At 35.6% G+C, this 20,918-nt stretch overlaps 1 protein-coding gene across 5 annotated transcripts in view; it reads right to left on the bottom strand.

Moving 5' to 3' along the window:
- Positions 1-20,918, bottom strand: part of VPS13A (vacuolar protein sorting 13 homolog A) — a 103,036-nt gene that overhangs the window by 65,008 nt on the left and 17,110 nt on the right. For all 5 annotated transcript variants that reach the window (XR_007891884.1, XM_051643454.1, XM_051643453.1 and 2 more), the window contains exons 15-28: positions 19,684-19,819; positions 18,969-19,063; positions 18,021-18,163; positions 16,572-16,764; positions 16,368-16,482; positions 14,404-14,540; positions 11,492-11,624; positions 10,576-10,693; positions 6,495-6,633; positions 2,938-3,022; positions 2,439-2,611; positions 846-1,002; positions 381-460; positions 64-123 (exon numbers count right to left, since the gene is read on the bottom strand). Coding sequence is in view for 4 of the 5 variants with exons in the window: in XM_051643454.1 (XP_051499414.1) it covers positions 64-123; positions 381-460; positions 846-1,002; positions 2,439-2,611; positions 2,938-3,022; positions 6,495-6,633; positions 10,576-10,693; positions 11,492-11,624; positions 14,404-14,540; positions 16,368-16,482; positions 16,572-16,764; positions 18,021-18,163; positions 18,969-19,063; positions 19,684-19,819 (1,764 nt within the window). In the remaining variant the exon portion in view is untranslated. The remainder of the gene's footprint in view (positions 1-63; positions 124-380; positions 461-845; positions 1,003-2,438; positions 2,612-2,937; positions 3,023-6,494; positions 6,634-10,575; positions 10,694-11,491; positions 11,625-14,403; positions 14,541-16,367; positions 16,483-16,571; positions 16,765-18,020; positions 18,164-18,968; positions 19,064-19,683; positions 19,820-20,918) is intronic.

Raw genomic sequence — 20,918 nt, 5'->3', positions numbered from 1 at the left:
TGTTTACCCAATATGCCTCTTTTGCAACACTTTAAAAAGTGTGTTAAAAAAATGATAACATACCTTTATTTTCTGAAGAACATTCTGATAGACAGTTTTCAGTTCTGGCCCATTAATGTCAGCCTGTTCCACCAAGCGTGCACACCAAACAAACAAACAAACAAATCAGAAGATGTTTGAAAATTTCAATTGAGAGAATTAAAAAAAATAACTACAACGTAAGATCTACAAGTTAGTCTGTTTAGGGATTAGACAGACTTCGTACATGACACTCAATATGTTAAGGAGTAAGTAAGGAGAAGCCGTCACCAATTACTTAATAATACCGTACTGTTTATGATTGGCTTACAAATCAAAAGCAACATCTGCTCTTTTCTCACCTTTATGTACTCCAGAGTGAGAAGATCATCATCTACATTATCCAAAGTAGTAATTATGTAAACTGGCTTGTCATTATCATCTTAAAAAAAACCCAAAAGAATAAAATACATTACTTTTTCTAAAAATAAAATAAATTTAAATTTGACAAGGTTTCTACAACTCTTTTAACCATTTTTGGACAACAAACTAGGCTCCTAGTTGTCATTACTATTTAATCTCAAAACATCTTCTGCAGATCTAAAATAGTTAGATGCCTCCATTAAAGTCATCAGCTTTAGAACATATTTATCAAAGCATTACTAAGAGAATAAGCTTCTGAATTACTTTTACCTTCCTCCTCTGCCTTGTTTCATTTAGGAAGCAGATCTTCCTCGGTTGACAAAAAAAAAGCCCTACAAGTTTTTTTAAAGACAAATGCTCAGTGCCACTTGTGAATATTTTTTTATCAGACTATAAATACTTACCCATATACTCTGGGCACAGCAGACACACTTCACGAAGAAAAGCATTTGCAGTCATGTCAAATGTTCTTAATTTTAGTTCAGTGCCTAACCCTAAAATGTCAAGCTGCAGCACAGGTGTCTCAGTATTATCAGTAAGACGGCATAATTTTATTAAAACCTAAAAAACCCCAAACAAACGAACAGGGAAAAAAAAAAAAAGGTAGGGGATTATTCACTTAATTTTTATATAGGATTATATGTTTACATACATTTTACCGATTAAAGTCTATTGATTACTTAACTTTATACAACAAATATGCTGGAAAAAATAAACAGTTCAACAAACAAAATTGCTAGAATTCTGTTTAATACTACTTTAACAAAAGCTTAAAACATGCACACGTGTAATACCAAAGTTATATTTACATGAAATAATGTATTTTTAAAACCAACTCTGTAAAGCATTTTGTAATGTTTAACCCAGTCAAAACTATATTTTCACTCATTATAAAGAGTTTACTGCCTTCACTGGAACTTTTTTGAACTCTCCTGGTATGAATTAGATTCCCAAGCTGAGTATCAGGTAAGAGAACTTCCTGCTTTTTCACCCACACATGACAAAGATGTTCTTCAATGAATAGCAAGCTGACCTGTTGTTATGCCTTTATAATCAAAGCAAAACAAAGGTATATACTCTACCTTTTCACATAATGCTCTTTACAAATAGGGAAAAATCAAAACCAAAACCATTAATTAATTTTAAAATATAAAGCAAATAAACAGAAAGATGATTCTTAATAAGTTCTCAATCGCATTTTTTTCTTATAGACTGTAAGACAGTTTCCATTAGAGAATAATGCAAAACACAGCATCTCTCTTTAGACAAGTTCTTAAACAAGGTCTTGTAATCACACAAAACCAAGTTTCCATCTGTAAAGTTAACTGAATTCATATGGTTTATTTGTAAAGTTACACAGTAAGTAGCAGCAATAACACTGTTAAAGCCACTGATGGTCTAATGAAAAAGGTAATGTCACTGGAAGACTTTATCTGTTTTACTGACTACCTGATACCATCCGAAATGGTGTCTGGCATTTGCATGAAATACTCTTCCACAACTTCCCCCTCCTCTCCCCTCCCATCCCCTGAGCCTGAAACAGCAAGAATAACATGTAAAACACCTCATTGAGAACATATTACAGATTTAGGTGTGAGGCCAACAAGAGTCTGGGAAAAACCTGGAGCAAAAAACAGGGCACTTGCTACAAGGTGAAACATTAATGAAGTTTTCCCAGTGACCACAGGAGTATCTGGAAAAAAGATGTGAAAACCTACAGCTTACGCCACACTGAATTTGTAATGTGATTTTTGAGTGATAGTTGGGTAAAGAAAACTTAGTCATAAAATCAGCTGGGAAATAAAGTGGATAAATCAGAGCATTTAAGTGACGACAAGAAGCATCACTGCGACTCGTCAAAAAACTCTACAGAATAAGTTTCAGCAAGAAAGAGGGAATCAGTACTTATGCAGACATGGACTCATGAATACAATACACAGGGAAAGATTACAGTTCAAATGTGCTTTAGATAAATAATTTTTAAGATGTGGGTTTACCTCAGCTACTTCAAACCTTAGCTGGAATTCTGTCATATTTTTCAAAGATTCTTGTTTACGTAGTTTCTTTCGCCTTGTGCTGCTAGCTTGCTTAAGGGAACCAGATTGGGCTTCAAAAAATGGCACGTCTTCCACAGGACTGCTTAAAGCATCATAAAATTCTTCTTCAGATTCTAAGGATTAATTCACAACATTACACGTACATTTTAGACAGCTGATATTTTGCAGTACCATGACCTACTCTTTTTACATCTACATCTATAAAAACTTAAATGCACAAGTATGGGAAGATTACATAGCTGATAATTAGCAACAAAGTCTGTTTCTGTAATTATTTCCACTGCTGCCTCTGCAGCTTATTCACCACATCTAGAGCTCCCTCTATCACATCATCATAAATCACATGCTAGTGTTTGCAACAGAAACAAATTAATTCAATGAACTCAGAACCTTGACATGACCCGTTTATTAAATCAGACTTCAAAATCGATTGTATTACCTGACTCAGCAAATGAATGAAGATCCAACATAGGAAATACACCTTGTGTTAAATGTGGTGCTGAGAGCACAGGGGATATTGCAGCCTGAAACAGGAGATACCATAAAATTTTTTCTTGAAATCATTAGTGATGCTACTATATGCACACACGCTGCATGGAAGTTTCACAACTTAAAGAAACTGGAATTATTTTAAGTGCAAATAATTGCAGCTAAATACTTATATTACTAAAATTAAAAGCATGGGGAGAAAGGAGGCCTAGATCAGGCAGAAACTGCTGGTACTGCACACCCATCCAGCTATAGAGAGAATACATCAGGAAATACGGCAAACAGGCTCAAGCATCAAACTCGACAGATCAAAAGATAGACAAACAGCACTCATAAGGAAGCTCAAGAAAGACATAACCTAGTTCCTCAAAGGACTACAGTATGGTAACTTCAGAGACCAGGAAAAGATCAGCTGATCTTTATAAAAGTCACATGATACTAGTGGCAGGATGGGGGGAAAAAAATAAGAAAAAAGAGCTGAAGAAAACATCAGAGCAGCCAGAATTGTTTCTAAATTTCATATAATCGTAGAATCATTTAGGTTGGAAAAGACACTTAAGATCATCAAGTCCAACCATTAATCTAACATTGCCAAGTCTAGCACTAAACCATGTCCCTAAGAACCACATCTACACGTATTTTAAATACCTCCAGGGATGAGCACTTCTCTGGGCAGTCTGTCCCAGTGTTTGCCATCCCTTTCAGTAAAGACACTTTTCCTAATATCTGGCCTAAACCTTGCTGCGTGCAACTCGAGGCCGTTTCCTCTTGCTCTAACACTTGCTACTTGGGAGAAGAGATGGACACCCACCTCGCTACAGCCTCCTTTAGTCGTAGAGAGCAGTAAGATCTCCCCCCTCAGCCTCCTTTTCTCCTGGCGAAACAATCCCAATTCCATCAGCTGCTCATCATAAAGCTTGTTCTCCAGACCTTCATCAGCTTCACTGCCCTTCTCTGGACTCACTCAGGCACCTTAATGTCCATCTTCTAATGAGGGGCCCAGAATTGAACTCAGTACTCAAGGTGCAGCATCACCAGTGCTGAACACAGGCACACCATCACTTCCCTGCTCCTGCTGGCCACACTGTTCCTGATACAGGCTAGGATGCTGGCGGCCTTCTTAGCATTGCATAGGGTGATTATGGCCCAAGTGCAAGATCCAGCACTTCAGTCTTGTCAAATCTCGTTTCTTCATGTATCAGAAAAAAAGATGCTAGTACAGTCTTTAATTGTGAGATGCTTACACATAACCCAGACATAAATGTGAGAAATGTCACTGTTCTGCCACTAGAGTGGGCAAAAAGACAAGAATCCTCACTCTATGAGGTATCATATATGGCAGAATTAAATCTTCTTAGTGAAGGTAACCAAATAGTTTATTCACTGAAGTCTGAGTGATAGATACACCAAGTTTCTAAGTCCTGTAACTGTGAAAGTGTCTCACCTCTAACACTTTCACATTATAAGACAAGGAAAAGAAACTGTGAGACTTGACTTCACCGTACCAAATCATGAGAAACAAAGCCTTCCACCCTGCAGGGGACAGACTTCTTGTACTCAAGTACAAGGAAGTGCAGGGTGCAAAAACCTAGAAGGATATCTTCTGAGAAGTCTTCTGTTTTCACTGTCCAAAAATAAATCCTCCACTAACTCAAAATGTTAAAAGAACAAGGTTCACATGCAGAGCTCTGAAAAAGGTTTTCACATTCTTTCTGGTTCAGAAGTAACATGATGGCAACACAGCTCAGAAGAATTTCAGCTACAAGGATGAAAGTATCAGAGTGTATCTACCACCACCAAAACAGCAAATTCACTCAAACTAACAGAATTTAATTCAAGCAATTAAGAGTCTGTTAAGCTCTGCATCAGACAGAAGCTTGAGCAGGTTTTAATATGGACGCTGCATATAATGCAAATACATTCACTTCATCTTGTACGGCCCAAATAATGTACAGGCAATACTAAGCACAACAAAGTAACTTAAAATATTTTAAACCTAATACTTGAACTCTGTAATTCAATTCAAGAATAGGTGCTGTTATAAAGTACAGTATAGACATCTATATGTGTACATTTTACTTACGTGATACTAAAATTCCATCATTTATTCTTCAATAAAGTTTGTGACTATTTGCACAAAACAGAGACTAGGCCAGCTTTTAGTTGGGGGTACCATTAGCATGTGAACAGTGAAAAAGCAGGTAAGATCTAGCTAGAATTTTAGTATCACCATAAGAGAGATGACAGGAACTACATGTTACAGGCAAGCTATCTTCACTCTATATATACTTGCATGTCTAAGTTGTGTGCATTTACAGTTATTGACTATTATGCTAACATAACCCACATAAAACATCACCGACACTGCAGCAACAGCCATCAGAAACAGGGCAGAATAATTTGTATAAAGATGCAAAGATAATTATTAAGTAATCTTAAAAAAAAGAAAACACAAAGATCACCATTATTCATTTAAAATCAAGAACACAAAAGATTAAATAACTGGTAATTAGAAGTCTACCCATTTTTTTGTAATTTGTAGATACCAATTTTGCATTTGACTTTGAGATTTCACATATGTAAAAATGCTATACGGAACTGCCTTAAATTTATGTTAACATAGTCAGATCACGCAGACTAGAGTGACGGTAAAAATCAGCAATTTGGAGTTAATTTACTAGTTTTGTTAAAATCAACTCATATCAAAAGGCAAAATGTACTTTTCCAGAATAATAACAAGAAAGTGCCGATACTCTGTCCCAAATAAAGCATAAAACAGTGGTTCGAACCATTTTTATTACGGGCATGGGGAAGCAGGGAGAGAAATCACTCTACACTCCTGAACCTCAGAAATGCAAGGCAGGACTCAGGTATGCACTCAGGCATGTTGTATAACTGAATAAAGAAAAGCTGGGAAGAGCAGTGAAGTCAGCTGAGATGAAGCTGTCACTATTCCCAGGCAGGCATTGTTTAGCCAATGCTAATCACAGTGGATATTTTATTCTTTGTTTTGTTTTAGGAAGTTAAACTCCTGTCTAAGATCCACATAATACTTCAGCTTTAAAAACTCCAAGATTTCAACATTTTCTTTGCTACACAAAATAGCGTAGCCCAAACTCTGCAGCACTCTCATATGCGTTTAAATTTGAAGGTACAATTGAACTAATCCTCAGCAAAAGTTAACATATTTGTTAATCAAGATTAATATGAACTATGAAGTCATTCTCACATTAATAAAAGTATGAGATTTTTTAATATTAAATTCAACCACTGCACAACTATTTCATAATTATTGGTTAAAGATCACAACATACTAATCAAATAACAAGTAAAATTCCTATAGCTTTAGAGATTTAGCTAAGTTTTTCAAGAAGCATTAAGTGAATGCTTGTTGTCCACTTTCTTCTGCTCCTTTCAGAATTGCAATACTAAGGGCAAGAAGGTGTTTATCTGATAATTATTAATGAATTAAAAAAAAAACACAACAAAACAACCAACAAACCATACCTCAGGTATTTTTTGAGCAGTACTGGGAGCAGGAGCACTTTCTGGCTTAGGAATGCTATCAATTAACTCCAAGACACTTGTCAGCTTCTGGTCTGATATTTGGATGGAAAGTAAAGGGAGCTGTCCAGACAGTTTGAACCTGTTACGTAAAAAACAGTTATCTTAAAACTAATTCATTAAGTTTACTTCTGAAAAACACACAAATCACTCATCTAACCATTTTATGTAATACGTACATATGTGTGTAACTTCTGTTGCACACAAAGGAGTTACTTAACCAGCAAGTACCCATCTATCAATGCAATGTATTCTTCCATTTGATACGTCTTGCAGATCAGGACTGAAAATAATACTAACAACCACTTCTGATTGGCTACAAAAATCACATTTGTCTCAAAATCAGAAATTGTTCCCTCTTGTTTATATACTGAATTTCATTACTTGCAATGAATCACAGAACTGAGCCTTTGCACAGTCTTTTTTACAGAAAAAAAGGCAGGGAGAGGGGTTAGTGCAAACACTAAGTTTTTAAAGAACTAAAAGCTATCCCAGCTTCGCAGAAGTGTACAGAACAGAAGTAAGCAGAAAGCTGGTTCCAAGGATATTATTATGCTTTTATCACAAAATCTAGTTAGAACAGATAAAGAGGTCTGCCCAATAAGCCAACTTAGGTCTCTAAAAATGGGCAGCAGCAGATGCTTATACATGTGGTGTAAGAAATAGGAGGAGTTGTGCTTAAGTCACAGCCCCATCTGCAAAGGAAAACAAGGTAATACATCAGACACGATGTGAGGACAAAAAACTCCACGTTTTGATCACCATTAACTAACTTTGAGACTACAAGAGTAACAGGAAAAACAGCTTCTCATACTCAAGCAAACCAAGCACAAAGACGTAGGTGTTAGCAACAGGAAGTACCTAGTTTTCTACAATTCTTCACATCCTTAAATTCTTAGGAATTAATTCTCAACTACTTTTGACTTCTATTCTTTATTTGTGTTCTGTCAGAGAGAAATTCAGACTTTTTTCTTTTTTTGTTCTTTTAATTTAACAGAGAGGGGCAAGGTAGACATATAGCTGCTGGGTCTGAGTGAAAATCACCATCTGCAGTTTGAGTGCTCCAGTAATCTAGGACATGTAGCAATTCTCAATTCCACTACACTTAAACCTACAAAAATTAATGTATATTGTTAAGACACTTTTGATTAATGTTTGTACAATGGACAGCCCATGCAGTTACATGAAGGCACTTAGCAGAGACAAGGCAGGTAACTGCAAATAATCCCAGGCTCACTACACCACTCCTTTAACAAAAACTTTTAAGGTTCAGAAAACATCAAGTGGAATACAATTACTCCCAAATTACTCCCAACTTGTAGAGACTTAGATATGGACGACCTAAGTACTTCAATTGATTAGGAAATCTGTGCAGAAACTTTGTCTAAGTTCAGACTAGTTATATTTAGAGAGAAGAAAATGTTAAGGATGCCATTCTAAAAGATGAAAATAATTTACAACCCTTCAAATTGCCTTTTTTTTTTTTTTTTTTTTAATGAACACTACAATATGAAAGGATGCTCTTAATATTGGTATCTTAATACTGGCTTCATACAACTTCAAAAGTCAGATGACAGACTCCCAGACACCCCCTTCAGAAAATGGGGAAACCATATCACAAGGTTAAAAAAAAATAATAAAAAAAGCTTAGGCTAAAAACCTACAGAATCACACTCGTGCTTTCAAACATGAAGTGAAAGAAACTATAAGAAGCACTGCACTCTATTCTCAGAATTGAAAGAAAGGCAGATTTTCAGATCCAACCACAGATTTAAGGTACATTTTAAGGCTTAGGAAACATGAGGAGACAAAAACACAGCTAACAGTGAAAGGTCCATAATACAGTGCTCTTCAACAAATGAAAATCAAATAAATTAGTATTCTCTTCAAGGCAGCAATATAGAAACGTGCCTTCTTAAACAAAGCCACCAAAAATCCTGATGAATTCATTCTTGTTTCTGAACAGCAAAATCAAAAAGGAATTCAGCTGGATTAAGTGGTCACCCAAGTAGTACAAACAACAAAGAATTAAAAAAAACACAGCCACCTTGTTCTCTGCTTTCTAGGTTACTTAAAGTAACACAAGTGCCCTCCAAACTAAGAGACTCATTCACAAATTTTTACTACAGTAAAAAAAGCTATTTTGGTACCAAACATTTTCCCATTCACCTTTTTCAACAGAATTATGCTGTTCTACATCACAGTTCCAACCACTGACGTAAAAAAGCTCAGAAAAAAATTTAATGCTGCCTTTTCATACACGTACACAAACAGAAATATAGATATATAGCTACGTGTACACTTAAAATAAATTCATATACCTATACTTGATGTAAAAAGCACTGATATATGGCACCTACATGCTAGATTTGAAATGGTTCCTTGTACCCCTGCCGCAGGTTAAAGTATTAGTTATGATTAGTAATTAACTGTAGTATATTTTTATCTAGTACCAAACTACTGTCCATGGCATTCCTAACAGCTGTAGACAGTGTAGGCACTCAGAAAGAAGCAACAGCTCATCTCCAAGTAATATGACAATCTCAGTGAAAGAAAATCTTGCCAGTATCTAGACACAGGTAGAAACTATTTACTGTCAAGTAAGTGACTGTATGAGAATTTGGAATACAGAAATAATCTTCATCAGGGAAAAATCTCCCATCAGTCTAGATACAAACTGCCAAAAAGGAGAAGCACACCTGGTAAACAAAACAGTTAAAGACATGTAGCACTACAATGCTGCAGCAGGTCATCTCATTAAGAGTGGACACTCCTTAGCCCAGATTATACTAGCATAACTTGGAGAGAGGTGGATTACAAACCTACATTAAAACAACAATCTGTTGTATGACCACAGGAATGAAATCTCTCTCCTTCCTTCGAATTTCTGACATAAAAAGACATATCTGTCAGTTGTATGTTCTTTATCTCACCTTTTCCACCAAACAGCAGAAAAGTAAGGAGGGAAAGAATAAGATGATTTGTGAAGTCAAGCATCAAAATTCAGAATCTGGCCTCCCAGCTTTCCAGAAGGTAGCACCAGCATACCATGCAATCATTGAGATTGGCATTCACAATACACTGCACTGATTATGTACATTATTTTTAGGGTATTTTCCTAAGCAAAATTTTGATTTTGTTAATTGTACTAAACAATTCTCTGCAATAGCCTAGGCCTATTTTTATGCCATTAATTATCTGATGTGCCTATCTATAATCCAAATTTCAACAGTGTTAAGAATGAAGTAAGTATACACTATCTTATGGCAACAGAAGAAAATAATTCATAACTTAATAAACAGAATTACCTCATGATGCATTGAGGTGCTAGTCTTCAAGTGCTTCCAAATGGATTAGATTTTTTTAGGCAGTAGTGTCCTTATCAGACATTAGTGAAGATGTGCTTCCAAAGTACATGTAAAGTTAATCTTTGTCACCTTGACTCAGTGATCTTTAAGATCAAAGTTTCATCATTAATACTAACATACATTTTCTTCTGACTGAGTACAATTTCCATAACTAATAGTGTTCTTACTAAGTGAAAAATCATTACATTAATAGCTGTTTCTCTGAGAACCGATCTCCAGTAGATAAACATACAAGATGAAAAACTTAAATGAAGGACAGGGAGTACAACAGCACAATACTTTTCAGAATAACTTTCTGATATTTATAAATGAGATTCCTTAAGTTAAGATTTTTTATTCCCCAGTATTTCACTGTGAACTGAAATGTAGCTATTAGAACAGGTATTGCCTAACTAGAATAGGTATTAGTATCTGTGATAAAGATCTTTGAATGTTTTGCTGTTACAAAGTAACAATGTGTAATTCTCTAAAATAATTCAAACTCCTCTTCAACATTTGGCAACTTACTGGGTTTATTCTTTATTTTTCTCAATGAAGGTATTTTACCTTCAAGATGCACACATGGCCAATGTAAAATAGTCCTTGATTTTTTCCTTTTTCTTCCCCATTTAAAAAAGCAATTTACCATACAACTCAAAATAGGAAAAAACACATACTTGGGCATTCTTGCGTCTGTAACAACCATAGCCCTGCTAAATTCCACTTTTACATCCAAGGGCTGCAAGATATGTTGAGATGAGTATTTCAGCTCCCGAGCCTCCTGCCAGTTCTCATCTAGAAGAGCAAAGAAAACCTATGCTTTAAACTTTGAAAGAGCTCTCTTCTCATTACACATATCACAAAATTAAATTGTCTGATACTAGTATATATTGCTAAAAATTCAGGTGACACAGTAACTTTTACAAGACAAAAAAAAAACCACAACAAAATAAACAAACAAAACACAACAACAAAAAAACTACTTAAATTCTACTCTTCACATGTGAACAGCTACTCTGTCTATGCCCTGCAGACTTCTAAGGGCCCAGTTATTAGCATGCATGGTACCTGGAGCATAGGCTCTGGATTCCCCTCTGGAGCCAGAGGGTTAAAAATCAAATGCTTAAAATTTCTTTCATTCTGACTTTTTCTATATTGTTCGTTCCCAAACCACTGGTAGAAGTTTCCTTCAATAAAGGGATTCTGATCCTTTCTTTACTCTCACAAAATTATCAACTACTCATGGATTCTGCTTTACTTTTGGAGGGAAGCAAAGAATAAACACTGAAGGAAAATACCATAACTAAATTAATTATACACTAATATTTATTACTCAAAAATTCAAATGAGACACCTTAAAAAATAATAGATTTTTATAAGTTTATTTATTTAGCAAAAGTTAAGACTGGAATCTAAGGCTTAAAGGTATGGTTTTTTTAATTCATAACACATTCATAGGACTGAGTTCAGAACATGAGCTCAATAAATATGTTCCAAAGATTCTTCACTGCTTCAGTTAAAAATGTAAAAGGCACAAGAACTATAAAAACATTTTTATTCATATGGAGGAAGATTACCTTCATTACTACTTACCATGTTTGCTGTATAGTAACTGTATACTACTGAGCTGGATGTCAAAACTGTCATAAGCTCTTGACATTATATCTTCAATAGTGCTTTGTCCTACTTTGAGTTCTGATAAATCAGAACGACTTTTGCTTTTCATCTTAAAAACAGTCACAAAAAAAGAGTAAGTTTTTTTTAAGTCCTAAGGCACAGTGTCTTACCAATATCACAGCAGAGCAGGCTGCTAAAATTAGCAGCCTGTATCAAAACAAAAAATGGAGAGTATTAAACTCCATTTTTTCTTCAAGGAGAGAAACAAAATTTAAAAATAATTCAAATCTATGAAGATTCATAGAATATATTTTTTATAGAATACTCTCCTATAGTGACTTATATCCCAAGGCATAACATCTCAAACTCTTTGGAATCAGCAGAGCAACTTTTAAATTTTTTAATATATAAAAACATTGCTGCATTCATTGCCTCAGAAATATGAAATCCATTTTTTAATCCTGCAGAATTTAGTCATGGCATTAACCTATTGCCTGTTATTCAAACAGAGTAAAAGGGAAAAAGGAGGTTGGACCACTCATCTTTGATGTTTAATGTCCTTCCTTTAGTATCAGAAAATATTCCTTTAATTCAGCTTCAGATGCCTGTAGCTCGTTGGCTTTTCACATTATTTTGTTTCTCTGCTATTCACCTCTGATGAAATGTGGCTGTCCTGACACTAAATGTCTAATAATTCTTCATCCATATCTGCTTTTGTCAGAACCAAAAAATATTAAAGATAAGGTTCATAACCATGAAAAAGGTTTAAATACTAGTGTAGAAATAGCATTTATTTTTCCAATGCTACTGAACAATGACTACTTTTACATTAAAAATAACTTGCAGATTCAGAATACAGAATTATTAAATTAATATTGTCTGTGAAACCTAAATTGAGTCCACTTACATATCTGCATTGACATAGAGATTTAAATTTTCCCCCTTGAGGCTTGATCTTATCTAGTACATAAATGAAGGAAAAAGTCTATTCGTTTTTTATTAAACACACTCATTCAATGAATGGCCTACATCTCACCTAAGCATATGTCACTCAAAGTAAATAAAGAATTACTAATCATATTCTGAAAGGCACCTAACTTTCTTCTTCTGGTATTTCCCAGTTCCTTCAGCTTGCTTTCTAATTTCTGTTAAAGGATAGGAACCAATCCAAGAATCACATTCACTATGAAAATGACTCATCAGTTTCAGGAAAAAAAACCTCACAGATGTATTTACTGGCATCTGACTCTGAAGTGTATTCTGAGAGTAATTTCCTACAGGTGTAAAGGAGGTGGTGACCCCTTCCCCCCCTTTAGATCTAGGACACTCTCTGAAGCACTCAACCTATATACATTATTGAACAGTGCCTACAAACGAACAGCATATCAGTCACTGAAATAAGTGATGTCGTTGTAAATCAAAATTATTTTTAATATCTAGACAGCAATGTTTTTCACTAATTACAGTGCCTGAAGCACAACAGATTCTTTTTCAACAAGGCCAGGTGCAAGGTCCTGCAAGTGAGCTGGGAGAATCCCCTGGTATCAATACAGGCTGGGAGATGAAGGGATTAAGAGTAGTCCTGCAGAGAGGAACTTGGGGGTACTGGTGGATGAAAAGCTGGACCTGAGCTGGCCATATGTGCTCACTGCCCAGAAAGCTAACTGTATGGTATCCTGGTTTAAACCATTTGCATCAAAAGCAGTGTGGCCAGCAGGTCGAGGGAGGTGACTGTGCCCATGTACTCTGCTCTGGGGAGACCCCACCTGGAGTACTGAGTCCAGTTCTGGAGTCCTCAGCACAGGAAAGACATGGACCTGTTAGAGACAGTCCAGAGGAGGGCCACAGAAATGATCAGACAGCTGCAGCACCTCTGCTATGAAGATAGGCTGAGAGAGTTGGGGCTGTTCAGCCTGAAGGAGGTCATCTCCTGGTAATCTCCAGGGAGACCTTACAGCAGCCTTTCAGTACTTAATGAGATCTTAGAAGAAAGACGGTGACAAATTTTTTAGCATGGCCTTTAGTGATAGGACAAGGGGTAATAGTTTTAAACAAAAAAAGGGTAGATTTAACCAAGATAGTAAAAATGTTCTACAATGAGGGTGGTAAAACCTGGAGCAGGTTGCCCAGAGAGATGGTTGAAGCCTCAGCCCTGGAAACATTTAAGGTCAGGTTGCATGGGGCCCTGAGCAACCTGATCTAGTTGAAGATGTCACTGCTCATTGCAGGATGGGTGGTCTGGTCCACCTTTAAAGGTTCTTTCCAATGCAAGATTATCCTAAGTGAAACCCACATGCTCAGAAAGTTAAGTCTGTGGCAGAGACATTGAAAACTTTACTTTAACAAGATACTAAGCTTTGAAACAAATTCTTGTTAAAAAAGAAGGTAAGGCAAACAGATAATAAAAAGGCAGTAAGTGGCAAAACCATTCTCACCCAAAGGAAATTAAAAAATAAATTGCTCATTTACATGTAAAATCACTTGTCCTGAGAGAACACAAGTTCACCATTGAGGTGTAAGATCGCTAATAATATGTAGGAACAGTCTCTTTATAGTGCTAAATTATAATTGTAATATTAAAAATAAGACAACCACTTAATCCTGTAAGTAAAAAGTTTACTAGTTGATACTCTAAGGTAAAAAATTTTAAGACATTTTCCACATAACAGTTCAAAGCATCAACAGCAGTTTCACTCCAGGGAAGGATTACTTACTAACAATTCTTTTGGGTTGAAAGAATCTACTGAGAAGAATTCAGTAATTTCTGCCTTTACTGGAAAACAGTTTAAAATAAATACTCGGTACACAGACTTCAAGAGGATCTTTTACATACCCAGTGCCACAAAATACAATTTTCTAATAAGTTATGTCATTAGATAAATACATACCTTAAGACTACCAAGATCCAGAAGCAGTAAATTTGATGTATCGCCATAGAATCCATTTTGTGGAACAATGATGTATGAAGCCATAAGGTTAATTTTGAGGTCAAGAACTTTCTGGGTTTCAATAATATATAACAAACCTGAAACATAATATAATCAATAAATATTAACAAAGTAATCCATAAAGCAGTTATGGAATTAAAAGAAACTACAAAAAGAAATTGAAGTGTAACATCAAATGAGCTCTGAATGCTAGATAACTAAGACTAATTGCAGGCACAGATGCTCTTCAGATTTCTTCTGAACCAGTAATTACAGGCAGTCTTTACAGAAGCACCGACTAGATGAAATTACAGTAGCACACAACATTAATGGACAAGTAGAGGTGGCAACATGACACATACAAACCCAAAAAAGTTTCACACTGAGCACAGATTAAATGAGAAGAAATGGAGAGTGTACTACAAGTTAATAAATTCTTACTTAGCCCACTGTGTTACATGGATTCAGAAATTTAATTTTTCTGGAAGCTCTTATTGAGAGTATCCAACCGCACTGGCCAAACTGCTAGTGTTGTTACTACTGTGATACTGAAGTTTACACTGATTCCCCTGACAAGCATCTCCTTCTTCAGACACTGAAGACCAGCAAAGAAAGTTTTACAAAAATTCTGTTTAAAAAAATCATGCAGCTAGTTGGGAAATTAAGACTGTCAGAACATTTGAGATAAAATTCTGGGTTTTTTCTCATCTGAAGAGGAATGAATGGTCTTGTTTCAAGTCAGCACTGAAAACTGCCTTAGAATGCAGCCACAACTGATTAAATATTTATCAGGTGCAACAAGATGATACTTGAAGTAAAGATAATAAATTATGAAGATGACAAAACAACACAGCAGCACACCCACATTGCTAATAAAGCAAATAACTTGGTTTCAACATTATCAAAGGTTGTCCCACCGCAGGAGACCTAGATTAGTCAATGAAGAACAGGACAGCAACCACCTTTCAGGATTTGCAGGACAAAATAATTTGGATTAATAGAAAGATAAAGATTTTTTTCAGTTTTCAACTCTATTTGAGTGATGTAGAGAAGTTCAAGAAAATACTCTTTTTTCCTTAATTTGCAAAGAGAACATAGTTGAGTTCAGTGACACTGAAAATACTAACTATTCTGGTGTATCAAGTTCCATCAATTCTGCAGTTCACTGTTACCCAATATTTTCCAGCTATTTTCCTACTGCTTCAAAGAGAAGTGTTAAGAACTGTTTCCTGAGAAGGACAGAAAGTCTGAACGTATTCGTTATTCCATCTTTTTTTTATTCTACTTCTGAGATTAGCAGCGCCTCCTGCAACAGAGATTCTGATTCTGCAGATCTAATCTTCTCCTGGTAATTTTTTAAGCCTCAGCCAAGATTTTACAAGCAATGTACAGTATATTTTCAGAAATTTCTACCAGGCTTCTCATTTGTGAATGAGCTTTTAGACTACTATGTGCAACTCAGCATTCTTGCAAAGGTAAAAGCCACTGGATATACCTGTAAAGTAATGCTGTGCTTAAGTTAAAATAGACACATACAATGATTTCATATTTACACACACACACAAAAAAATAATCATTATCAGAACCAGATTATTCAGTGGTAATGAGGATAACCAAGCATATTAAATCTTAGCAAATTTGTAAAAATGGAACTCTGCATGGAATACATAAGAAAAATACTAAAATACTGCCTCAGGATGTGGAGCATATTTTACAAAGAAAGCTGAAAAAGGTACACACATACAGTTATCCAATACCTAGAACAAATGCTTTGTTCTAAGAATGCAGAATTCAGCTTCTTTAGGTTTTGTGTTCAAAAGCTATGACTTGGACCTATGCATCTCCATATGGAATGATGTAATATTTTCATTTGTCTAGAATCTAAAGCTTTTGAGCAAGCCATCAGAAGAGTATGCAGCACTTGCCTGTTGATGTTTTTTCACGGAACTCTTCAAGCTTCATGAGAGTTGCTGATGTCAGTTGCTCTAAATGTACATCCTTTGGAGGCCTAAAGAAATCCACTAAGCTATTTATTGTCTTCTGTTGAAATAAAGCAGTAACAATACATGGTAAATGTACAACTTAGAGAAATTTGTCACGATGTATAACTTATTCAAATATTTACTTACAGCATCATACACTACTTCCAGTGGCTGTGACTCTATTCTAAGCACCTGATCTGCCTTCTCATCCAAAGGATTAGTCTCAAACATTATGCTTAAAAGTGAGGTACTCTCATCAGAATAGACTGTTCGAGACGACAGGAGACACTTCTCTCGGGACATGCCTTTAACTTCAAGTGAGGTGATTTTTATTTCAAATCTGTAAAGAAAGGTAAACAGCATGTTCAGATGTAATATCCATCTGTCTAGGTGCAATTAAATGGTATGAGTATCAAGAAAAAGCTGAAAGCAAAAAGCGAACAAAACTGCAATGACAACATACCTCTGCTCTACCTTAAATCTAAATAGCTTAGCCTAAGAGTGTAACATACAGGTCCGTGAGTTACCTGTTCTCCATTTCATTGTCTTTTGTGACTACTAGCCACTCTTGAGTAAATAAGAAAGGAGGTACAAGTTACTCACTCCATACACTTTTCCTGAGGACTGGTGTCCTCAGGGCACAGAATACACATGCAAATGGGAATTTTGTAGTGTGAGGTGAGAAATAAGATGGCACAATTTCTACTGGGGAACAGAGATACAGCACAGAAGGAGGGGCTCCAGTGCAGAGACGTAAAAGAAACACCAGAAGAGCACAAGAATAATAGCCTCCTTACTGTGAGAAATTATTTTTTATATCTTTTACAGCTCTCAGTTGAAGATCTTTATCTCCCAGCACTCAAGAGAGAATGTTTCACCGTTAAATATACATTATTTTCTTCCCTTTTTTCTCATTAGGATAGGACTATTAGGGCTGTTTAGATGCGCAGGGGAACAAACAGAAAAGCTGCAAGCAAAACTTTAAAAATTATACCTAAAACTCAGCAAGATCAATAGTACCTTAATATCATAGATAGAATACACTAACATGAACCAAAGTAGAGGGGAACAAGGTTTAGAACAGGAAGGGTACCCTCCCCCCAAATTTTTAAGTAATTACATTTGACATTAAAATATTTCAGATTGCTGCCTTCCTAATTTACTGTGAGAGCACAAAATCCATCCCAAATCATCAGTTACAGCTTCCTTCCAGAAACAGAGAAGCTCAGCTGAAAATTCAAGAAGTTTTCAGTCATGTTAAATGCCCACAAACAAGTCATTAGAAGACAACAAATGGAGTAATGGTTACCTTTCAAAGTAAGAAACAAGTTAGTAACTGGATTGCTTGAATGTAACAAACTGAAAAAAAATGAGAAAATCTGTATCCACACAAAAAATTCTAAAGATGGAGAGAACTTAATTATGACAACAGTATACATTCACTTTGTCAATCAGTTGCAGGATGATTCTGCTTCAAACTGCACAAGGAATTACACTGAAAAATGGAAGTTAAACATCATAACAGAGCCTTAAAATGCCTATTAGCCATCATTGACATTTCATGAAGAGCAAAAACAGTTGATAGAGAAAGTTCACCTTATTGCCTGTGCACCTGGTCGTTGGGTAAATACTGTACTCAAGTCATTTAATGCAAATTCTACCAGCGCAAGAGTTTGTCCTTTTTCTCTTATTGATACAGACATGCTTGATAACTTCACAGAGAATTTCATGGCTTCATACTGGATAGGCAGGAAAAACAACAGCAGATTATAAAACATGTTAATATACATTTTGGTAGAGTTTATGAAGAGATGAAAACCATAAAACCCACTTTGATACTATTTTTCAAGTGCTAGATATGACTTGTATCATAGGTGGTGTTCAAGTCATTCCCAGATAGCTTTTATAAAGAGGCAGGGTTAGAGTAAGAGTAGACTATGCTTACAAACATACATTTTTTATGTTTCTTCAGCACATTTTGAGATAAAGGGCTTCTGACATAGAGCTGGAAGGCAGTCCATTGTACTGCACAAAGTATCATGCATAAAGATGACTTATCAGTCTGTTTCTGAAAGGTTCAAAAATGTTGCTCTTCCTCACTACACTCCCTCAATTACCTCTTTCTGTATATACTTACCTACTCTACCTCATCTACTATCACTCATATTTAAGACTGCAGTGAATCACTTAGTGCACTTTCTTAAAAAGTTCCTTAATATTATAAGAGGATATATGAAGCATTGCCATAACTTGAACAACAATACACTACTTACATGATCTGATTCTAACTTAAGTGAGCAATATTTAATTTAGAACTATTTCAGAATATGCAAAGTAAGTTCTATAAACACTCTCCTGGAATTACATCCAAGTTTTCTTTGTTCTGCACAAACCCAGCATGAACTAACTTAAAAGTGTCAGAACAATACTCAAATATAGAGGCAGAGCTTCAAGTAATTTAAAAAGTTATTTCCTATCATCTTTAGATTTTTATTAATAGATAAAGCTACCAATTGTTTAATGTCAAAGTCAATTATGACTCACTGATTTTGGAAGGGTTGGATCCACAGCTGTTTCACTATATCCAATTGCTGCATAAAGTTTAGCCTTCTCTTCCCGTGTCATTAGCTCTTCAAGACCTATCACATTATAAGAGGTTACTTCAACTCAATATAGGTATCTGAAAAAGCAAATCCTGTTACAAACTTTCCAGTGTTTGTAGGTCTATAACATACAGTAGATACTGTCAACAATTGTCCTGAATTGCTTTAAAATGCAGTTATGCTTCTATCCTGACCTACTCTATTTTCTAGCTTGGTAACAACAGAAGCAACCTTTCTGATTTACTTTCCATGTTCCAAAACCTTTACTAGGTGTCCTGTGAATCAAACTCTATGACACTGCAATAAGCAGGCAAATTATAAAATGCTACTTAATTACATTAATTGCTACTGTTTTCTAGCACTTTCTTCAAATCTCCACACACAGGACACCATCCAGACAAACACAAAAACTGTGGCATGAGAAAGTATAAATCTAAGACAGTTCAGGAAGACCTACAGAAGGAACTGTAAGACACCTCTGTTAACATGCAATTAACAACTTCATCAGGAAAAAAAAGAAAAGCTAAGAGAAAATGTAAACACCGATAACCAGATAGTACAAATATTATACAAGTTCAAAAGTGACATTGCTAGGGACCTATCATTCCAATAAGTCATTTTTAGTAGCAGCAAAAAATACAAATAATTTCACATACTTGAGCCCTTTACTTCTGGGTTTTGTTCATCCTTTTTTTCACCTGACCAGCTCCATATCCAACTAAACCAGCCACCAGAACTTTCATCATCTTGTTTTACTCCTGGTCTGTAGATTTTTAATCCAGCCTTAGTTGCCTAAAATTTGAAAAAATATTAAAACATTTTCTTAGTGTTTCTTTCTGCATTTTCCTAAGAAAAATATACATCCAAGACATGCTCTAACACACCAAAACATCATGAGACAACCATTGAAAAGGTAACACATTACTTTTCTAGTTTTTCTTCTAATAACTTTTTCAAGCACACAGTGCATCATCAGAACAATTCTCATTTGCATAAAATCAACCATCTTTATGAATAAAAAGAGCAAGCAAAAGGCAGCTGATTTTAAGGCAATAAATTACTGGTCTGATGCCAGTAATTTTACCAATACCGAGTCCTTACAAAAAGTACAAACTACATCCAGACTTGACCACTGAAACTTTGGCATAAGGGTCAGCAAACAACCATCAAGCATTCCACCAGACAGAGGAGTTCTATAAACTGCAGTGGACCACACAAGTTGGTGCTTGGTACTTTGGGCACTAGTAACAACAATTTAATAGTGGCCTAAAGTTCAGGATATGAAGTTCTTGCTACAAACTTCCCAGAGAATCAGATGGTACTGTGTTCACAAATGTGAGTTCTGGGAAGCTTGATGAAAAGGTCTAGAGAAAAGCAAGCCCTTGAAATTCAACTCCAAGGTATGTTTAGAAAAAAACAAAACAACCAAACCAAACAAAAAAGCTTAACAAAGAGTAGGGTCCTTTATCTGGCTTTAAGCAGCCCACATCTAAAGGGTGGTCCTTTAAATTCACGGTAGACCTAAAGCTGCCACGATACCAAGCTCATAGTAAATTTGCCTCTTACAAGTCCTTTGAGACCTTTTTCAGAGGTATGACCTGGTAACAGTAAGACAGATGGATGACAAATAGGTAGAGGTAGACCAGAGTTTATAATTACTGTGACCCAATTTTCAATACTTTGAAATAAATTCAGATCTTTCAAGATGCTTTTCTGCACTTTTCAAATGCACAGCTTAAAGCCCAGACAAATGAAAATACATTTGCTTGCAACCTACTTCTGAGCACTACAGAAATCTTTCTTAAAACTTAGGACTGGAAAGTGGTAAGGCACTTAAATATGACCAGTCTACATAACAGGGCATTGGGAAAGAAAAGAATAAAGCAATAGT

The sequence above is a fragment of the Apus apus genome, chromosome Z, assembly GCF_020740795.1.
Source record: "Apus apus isolate bApuApu2 chromosome Z, bApuApu2.pri.cur, whole genome shotgun sequence".
NCBI lineage: Eukaryota > Metazoa > Chordata > Aves > Apodiformes > Apodidae > Apus > Apus apus.
The sequence above is the reverse complement of the archived record's forward strand: the minus strand, read 5'-3'. Positions and strand labels throughout refer to the sequence as shown.